Below are 7,495 nucleotides of genomic sequence, written 5' to 3'. Positions count from 1 at the left end.
GGACTAACACACACACATGGGCATACACGCACATACACACTCGCACACACACACATGTATCTTACTCAATTTTAATATTCATATATTAAAAATCAAAATTAAAGCATAAACAACAAAAAATTATAATCAAATATTAAACTTTTATCTAGCCAAAGACCCGTTGGCATATTTGTACGAAGCGCTACCGAGAGCAGCTCGAAACATTTGATATATGATACAAAAGGAAGCTAATGAGGCACCCTAGATAGATATAAAAAAGACCTGAAGCAAAGCTAAGCTCAAATTCATTTTGAAACTGAGCGCTCAACATTTACCGACTGCTTGAGTCAGAGAGAAGACATTGGCCCTTAGACATCTTTGAGTCGAGATTGTAGACAAGCGAAATACATAAGAACAAAGCTAAAACCTAAGTCAATAGTTAATGTGGAGCCATATCTGAGCAGGTTTTAAGCCAGGGAGTAACCAAAGAAACAGACAGAAACTGAACCACAAGACAAGAGACAGAGCCAAGCCAAGCATCAGCTGTAAGAAAATTGAATAAAAAAAGTTAAGTTTATTGAGAAAACCTTCTCTACAAGGCTATGGTCTATGGCTATAGCAACTGCCCAAGCAGCCCTCGCTGCAAGCGTTTGTGCCACGTAATCAAACATATTGGACGCATATTGTGGCAAACAGAGCCCGATGCGCGCATGTAATACGCTGGGCAATAAAATGTAATATTGCCAAATGATAAACAAGGAGGCTGAGCGAAGGCTCAATAGACCCTGAAGGTGTGCCATGTAAGCGGGCGGCGGTGTGTGCAATGGGCGTGGCGGCAGGACGAGGCAGATATGGTCTGTAATAACCTCAAATGAAACGCAGCCCATAGAAGACTCCGGCAATGACAATCAAGAAAAACAACCAGAGAAAGCGAGTGTATGTGCGTCTATGTGTGTGTATGTGCGTGTATATGAGTGTGTGTGCGTGTGTGTGTGGCGATAAAATTAACAATTCAATGAAGTGAATTCAAAATGGCAAATCGAGAAACGAAATCAAATAACGAGCCACATAACAAAGGCCAGAAAAAGCACCAGAGAGAGAGAGAGAGAGTAGCAGGGAGTGGGAGAGAGAGAGAGAGAGTGAGAGAGTCACATCGAATACGCATTAGCCATTAAAGCAAATAAATACAGAGCCATAGAAGCAGCATAGAAGCCAGTCGAACAACAAGTCAATAAAAATTGAAATAAGGAACAGCAGGCAAAAGTTTTTATTTTTATGGCCCAGACTGTAACAATTACAAGATTAAGGAGTCTAGCGACAGTGTGAGGCATGGCAAAAAATAAATAAAAATAAGCTCATAAAACAGACAACAATATACCCTGTACAACGGGCAGAGTCTGCCTTGGCTGATGTGAGGCCAATGGCAAGGCTGAAAGAAGAAAAACTTGTTGGAAAATGAAAAAGAAACAAACCAATAAGAGTGCTCTCGTCGGTTAGAAGATACCCTAAGTGGATACTCTAACTAAGCACAAATGCACAGCCGAGACTCTAGCAACGGCCAAAGGAACGGAAGGACGGCCTAACTCATCGTCCTATGTGCTTTATAGTGGTCTGCTGCGCCTCCTCTTCAATGGTTGCAGGGCACGGCGAGATACAGGGCATCTGCTAGTCGTTCACTTTGGGCTGCATTTGTTTAAAAAATCAAGTTTTAATTCAAGAAATCAATCGTCGTGGCATAAATACTTATGCACGCAGTCGTCTTAGCGAGAGCGCACTGTGCAGCACGCTTTACACACTTAAGCTTTGCCTTTATCAATTTTGTTTAAAGCGAATTTCATTTCTGTCATTTTATAGTCGATATTATTTATTTTTTTGATGATGGCATAAATCGTATTTTGAAACAGTTTTCGAAAAACATTTTCCTTGAAATTGAGTTGAAGGCAAAAAACCTACTGCCAAGGCGGCAGGTGGGGTGGGGTGGTGTGGAGCGAGACGAGGCTGGGTGGTGTTACAAAATAGGGGGCGGCGACTTTTGCGCCCCTTGTGAATGCTTTACATTAACATATACCATAAATCTCTCACACTCGACGAGTTGCTGCCGCTGCTGCTGCTGCTGTTGTTTTTTTCTCTTCTGCTTTTATACACATTTTATGATCGCATGAGTTACATATATCGATTTATGCAAGTGTGTGTGTGTGTGGGTGTATGCCAAAAATCACAGCATACTTTTTGGGGCGCTCGCCGAGTGGAGGAGCGGCGAGCTGGCCCGCTCAGAATAATCGAAAATATTTTCACATAAATGCTCAAATGAAGCTGGCGACAGTGTGCGTGCGTGTGTGTGTGTGTGTGTGTGTGTGCAGCGTCTAATGAATTCATGTTGCTAGCAGCGACGCCGGCAGAGCAGCTGCCGCTAAAATGTTTACATTTAGTTAAACGCAAACTTAGCAATTGTGCGTGGGCGCGTGCTTGTGTGTGTGTGTGTGTGTGTGTGTGTTTTAAGCATATGCTGGCAAATGCAAATTGCTGTCAAACTCAGCTTAAGTGGGCGACAGCGTGTGGGTGTTGCCTAGTTTGCAAATGCAGCTGTTTGAATTGTTTCATATTTTGATTAATTTCAGCAGCTGCTTCTTCTGCTCGTTGTTGTTTGCCAGTTGAAGTAATTGCGTAATGCACTCATCTCTCTTTGCGTGTGTGTGCGTGTGTGTGTTTGTGTATTTAAGCACATAATCGACAAACACACAGACGCTCACAGACTCACACACTCGCAGAGCAATTAAGCAAATAAAGCGCTAAAAGGCAAAAACTAAATGAATTAAACGATACAAACGCAGGGCTTAGCAGGAAGGGCGGAGAGCGAGGAGGCGTGGCAGTGCTGCAACACTTATAAGCCAACTGCCAGATATATATATATATCTATATAATGTGTGTGAGTGAGTGTGTGTGTGAGTGTGCGTGCGTGCGCTTCTCTCCTGCTCTAACGCTCTAGTGCGCTTCATGCTCAGCCATAAAATACGAGATAATAAAAAGTGAATTATGAGCCCGCGAGCAGCGACGGCTACAAAAAAAACAGAAAAAATAGCAAACAGCAGCTAAGTTGCAGCAGCGGGCATGCACGACTAGCTGTATGCCCTGGCACTGCGCACAGATAACTTTAGCAATCCGATTTCCATTGGCAGACTCGAACCGGTTCAACACGAGCCTGAAACTGTCTTAAAGCAGCTTTACGATTCAAATTCCATTGAAAACGTATCAGCTTAAGCTGCGCTAGAAAGTCTATAATGAAACCGCAAATTTTTATATATGAACCGGTTCGAACCGAGTTTTATCTGTTGATTCATTGAAAGCTTATGAGCTCTTTAGCTACGTATAGCTTAGCTTTTCTTGAACTGAATAATTTTAATAGTTGAGAGGCCCAAACCTATTTTGAACCGAAGCAGTTTGAAGCTATTTTAGCTTAAGGTTTAAGAGAGCCTTACGTATTGCATTGCCAAGGAAATCTTTTATTTAGAAGCATATCAAATATTCAATAAGTTATCAAAAACATTATCAAACGAAACATTTTTTATAGTTGCGAGCTCTTAACCAGTCGTGAGTCAAGCCTTAAGTTTCAGATTTCCCTAGACTTACGAATGTCTGTCAATTAATGACAACATGCTTTATTCAGCATCTCAATTGCTTAGAGGGTATTGCAGTTACAGCAGCAACAAAAGCAACAGCAGCTACAGCAGCAGCGACAGCAGCGAGAAGCAAAAAGAAAACATTTAATTGCAATTGTTTGTTTTCCTGCTAGTTTTTATTTGCACTTTAATTATGAAAAATATGAAACGCAGCAGCAACTGCAGCAACTGCAGCAGCAACTAATTTTTACAAGTTGCAGTTAAAGTTAACAGCCAGCTGAGGGGGCGTGGAGACGTTTAAGTTATGAGCAATTCATAAGAGAAAGGAAACAAAACTCAGTCCCAAAGTACCGAAAGCCAAGTGCATCAAGTAAATGAATTTGGTTTAATCGATTCAATTGGCAGCAGAGCTAATCCAATACCCTGTAAAGGCGACAATCTGGACTGATGACTGCTGACTTATTGACTAACAGATTAATTTCAATAAAGGACTAAGCTGATCATTGATTGACTGAGCGACTATTTGAATGATTAACGGACTGAGAACTGACTCGTGACTGATTGATTGGTTGATTGATTGACCTGCTGACTACAAACATATTAACTTACCGATAGAGTGACTTACTTGACTGAGTGATTGATTGACTGACTCGTGAAGCTGACTAACTGATTAAATGGTTGTCCGACACTTGAGTGATTGATGATGGACTGATTGACTAACTCATTAAGCTGACTGCTAATTAAATGTCCTTGAGACTGATGACTGATTGATTGACAAGTGATCAGCTGACAAACATCAGATTGATTGAATGACCTGCCTGACTGATTGATTGCTACGATCGACTTGATCCGACAGATTCATTCATGGCTGATTGATTGCTGGCGGACCAATTAATTGATACACAACTGATTGATAAACAAGCGGATAAAAATTGATTGACTAACTTCATTTTAGACATTGAATATATTTTGTGTGTGTTTACATGTGAAATAGGACATAAAATCGCGTTCCATATAAATTACATTATTTCAATCGTAATTTAAACATTTTTTTTTTGTTCTTCTTGCAATGTTTTGATTTTAAGACAAGATGGCCAAAAGTGAGAAAAAAATGTTTAACGAACGCGTCTGCGTGTTAAATCCCGCAGAAAGACGAAGTTAATGGAAAGTATTCGATGGGCTTTGGGTCAATTCCAAGAAATTGGATGTGAATTACGCGTATCCCATTGATATGGTGATGAGTGTTTGATTGATTGATTTCATGAATTATTGATTGTCCGAGAGTGTAATTTAAATTATTTGCTTTAGGTGATCGATTGATTGTTGGAGTGAGTGACTGATTGATAGCTTGAGTTACTGATTGATTGATTGCTTGCTAGTTTCATTAGCCGAGAGTCGGGAACTCAGCTTCATCGTTCATATTGATCGGATCGGAAACACTCTCCACCTCGCATTTGGCCATCGAACGACCGGCAACCCAGCCGCTGAGATAGCCGCTGCGACGGCGATCGTCCTTAAATTTGAACTCGATATTCATGACGCGCTGCTGCCGCCCGACGCGCTGCGGATACATAGAGGCATCATACTCCAGACCCGAATCGGAGTCCGATTTCAATGGCTTCTTCTTTGGCAAGACAATCATTTTCTTCCAGTCCGGCTTGTTGGCCTCCCCCTCGCCGGCCTTGCGTATATTGTAGATGGGCTTGGCACGCTCAACGCGCATGGCACGCCACTCCTCGACAGTTATATACTTGGTGTCATCCTCCTCCATGCAATTATCGCCTTGCTGCTGGAGCTGCTGAAGCTGGAGCTGCTGCGACTGCGATTGCAGCTGTTGAAATTGCTGCTGGTGCTGTTGCGATAGTTCCTGGTGCTGTTGGCGCTGTTTCTGCTGCTGCTCGGTGAGCGAATCATCTTTGTCTGTCAACATGGGTGACTTTATGGCAATGCTCTGGTCCTCGATGTCATTGATCACCGAGCCCCAGTTGTGGGCGCCGCCTCCATTGCGTTTGACCACGGCCTTGATGCCCGTCTTATCGGAGCCCGAATGACGATCGAATTTGCTCTTATAGAGCCGGCCATAGCCATAGCCGCCGGTCTTGCTGCTGTTACTAATGATGCGGCTCAAGACAGTCCGCTCCCTATAATGGCGCTGCGGCTGGGGCGGATCCAGTGGCTGCTGCTGTGATTGTTGTTGTCCTTGCTGCGGCTGCTGCATCTGGAATTGCATTTGTTGCTGTCGCTGCGCATTCAATTGTTGCTGCAATGGCTGCTGCTGTTGCTGCTCAGAGTTCAATTTCTTTAGCTCAACTTTCTGCCCGCCGTTAATCATAAATGTGCCGTTGGTTGCCTTGGAGCGATCAGACTTGGGCCCCTGCTCGCCCTTGCCGCTGCTTTTGGTCTGGTTCGCTGTCTTCTTGCCCAGCACAAGCGACTTTAGCTTCTCGCTGCCTGGCAGCTTGTTGCACTTGAGCTTCGGGTTGTCGTCGAACTCCTGGAGCTTCTTTTGGCCAACGCACACATCGCTGGCCTCGTCATCGATGAACAGCAACTGATAGCGATTATTGCCCAAGGAATCCATTTTCTCGACGAAAATAAACTTTTTCACAATATTTATTCTCTCTCACCAGCTAACGCAATCGTATCAAAATAAACTCTACAGCTCATTTGACGCACTCCCAACAAAAAAAGTACAAATCCTATGTCAATTTGTCTCGGACTACTAGCTCACTTCACTCAGCTGCCGAGCGAGTTGGCCAAAGAGCTGACAAACTATATATTTATCGCCCTCAATGTTCCAATTTATGCCAAGGCATAGAAGCTTTTGCAGCTTTATCCATGCCATCTGCTATAGACCAGGGCATCATTCAAATGACAGCCTGGCCAACAATGATACGCTCGCAATTAGATCTCTAAGGTTGGTCTCGACTTGATGAAGGCGCCAGGGGCAATAATCTCTCCCTCTACCCCCACCACTGCCTTCACATCTTCTGACAACTGAAAAAGATGCAGGATCAAAGGGCAAATGTCCTTGAATACTTACACAAATTTAGCTTAAGCTTAGCTCAAAGAATTCTCAAAACTAAACTGATCGGAAATAGTGTAACTCCTGCTGAACTGCAATTAGCTCTGCTGTAACAGCAGATCATAGTCGCAGCATCCAGCTGAGCCAGCTCAGCTAAGACTCTTCTTCTAAATATCAGAAGCACGATGCACTAATTTTAAAGCTGGCATTAATAACTTGATGCGCGCCCACAGAGCAGAGTTCGGAACGCAGACTCGCTTAGTTTTTTGTATTATTTTGTGTTGTGTGGTTAATGCTCCCTCCTCTGCCGCCTCTCTGGCTACATTAAATTGAACAACTGCTGCCGTCGAGCAAGCACAAAAGCAAAGTCTATATGTTGAGCATAAAAAAATGTCTGTAAACTTTTTGCGCGAGCCCCGCAATTTTCTCTCTAATTAAAACGGGTAGCACACGTTGGCTCTCAGTGGCAACGGGTCCGAAGTGAAGGTACTTTGTGCGGGTGTGTGTGTTGACTGGATTGCAAATTAAATGCGAGAATTGCAGCAAAGAAAAAACTTGTTAAGCAACACAAATCTCAGGCACTTCCTGCTCCTGCTCCTGCTCCTGCTGCTGCTCCTACTCTCCCTCTCTCTCCCTCCCTCCCTCTTTGTCGATGATATCAATAATGGCAATTAGCAGGCATTTGACATGCAGCTCTGAGGAAGTGGCTTGTATATTTTTAGACATGCATGTTAAGACGCACAGCGTTGCCAGACAGATGAAAAGTTGAATGAAGCGGAAAGTGGGCAAACGAAAAGGAAAAGGTGTTTGCGCTTGTTAAAATTGATTGCCTGGTCGAGCTAAGTCAAGTGAGAGCCTTGCAATTGGGCACAGC

The 7,495-nt window shown here is 43.4% G+C and overlaps 1 protein-coding gene across 1 annotated transcript; it reads right to left on the bottom strand.

Moving 5' to 3' along the window:
* Positions 1 to 4,980: 4,980 nt before the first annotated feature.
* LOC111598110 lies at positions 4,981 to 6,177 on the bottom strand. Its single transcript, XM_030223047.1, has 3 exons — positions 5,908 to 6,177; positions 5,572 to 5,661; positions 4,981 to 5,391 (listed from the first exon to the last, which is right to left on the bottom strand). Exons 1-3 carry the CDS (start codon positions 6,175 to 6,177, stop codon positions 4,981 to 4,983), a joined length of 771 nt encoding a protein of 256 aa, XP_030078907.1.
* Positions 6,178 to 7,495: the final 1,318 nt, after the last annotated feature.

The sequence above is a fragment of the Drosophila hydei genome, unplaced genomic scaffold, assembly GCF_003285905.1.
Source record: "Drosophila hydei strain 15085-1641.00,03,60 unplaced genomic scaffold, DhydRS2 tig00000090-arrow-arrow-pilon, whole genome shotgun sequence".
NCBI lineage: Eukaryota > Metazoa > Arthropoda > Insecta > Diptera > Drosophilidae > Drosophila > Drosophila hydei.
The sequence above is the reverse complement of the archived record's forward strand: the minus strand, read 5'-3'. Positions and strand labels throughout refer to the sequence as shown.

Bases quoted from the DNA above. Each gene is read 5' to 3' on its own strand.
- LOC111598110 (XM_030223047.1), bottom strand. From the start codon at position 6,177: ATGGATTCCTTGGGCAATAATCGCTATCAGTTGCTGTTCATCGATGAC. The intron at 5,662-5,907 runs GTTGAGCTAAAG...CGGCTCTATAAG, and splicing joins TGATTAACGGCGGGCAGAAA to AGCAAATTCGATCGTCATTC. The intron at 5,392-5,571 runs GTGATCAATGAC...CAGCTTCAGCAG, and splicing joins GCGCCCACAACTGGGGCTCG to CTCCAGCAGCAAGGCGATAA.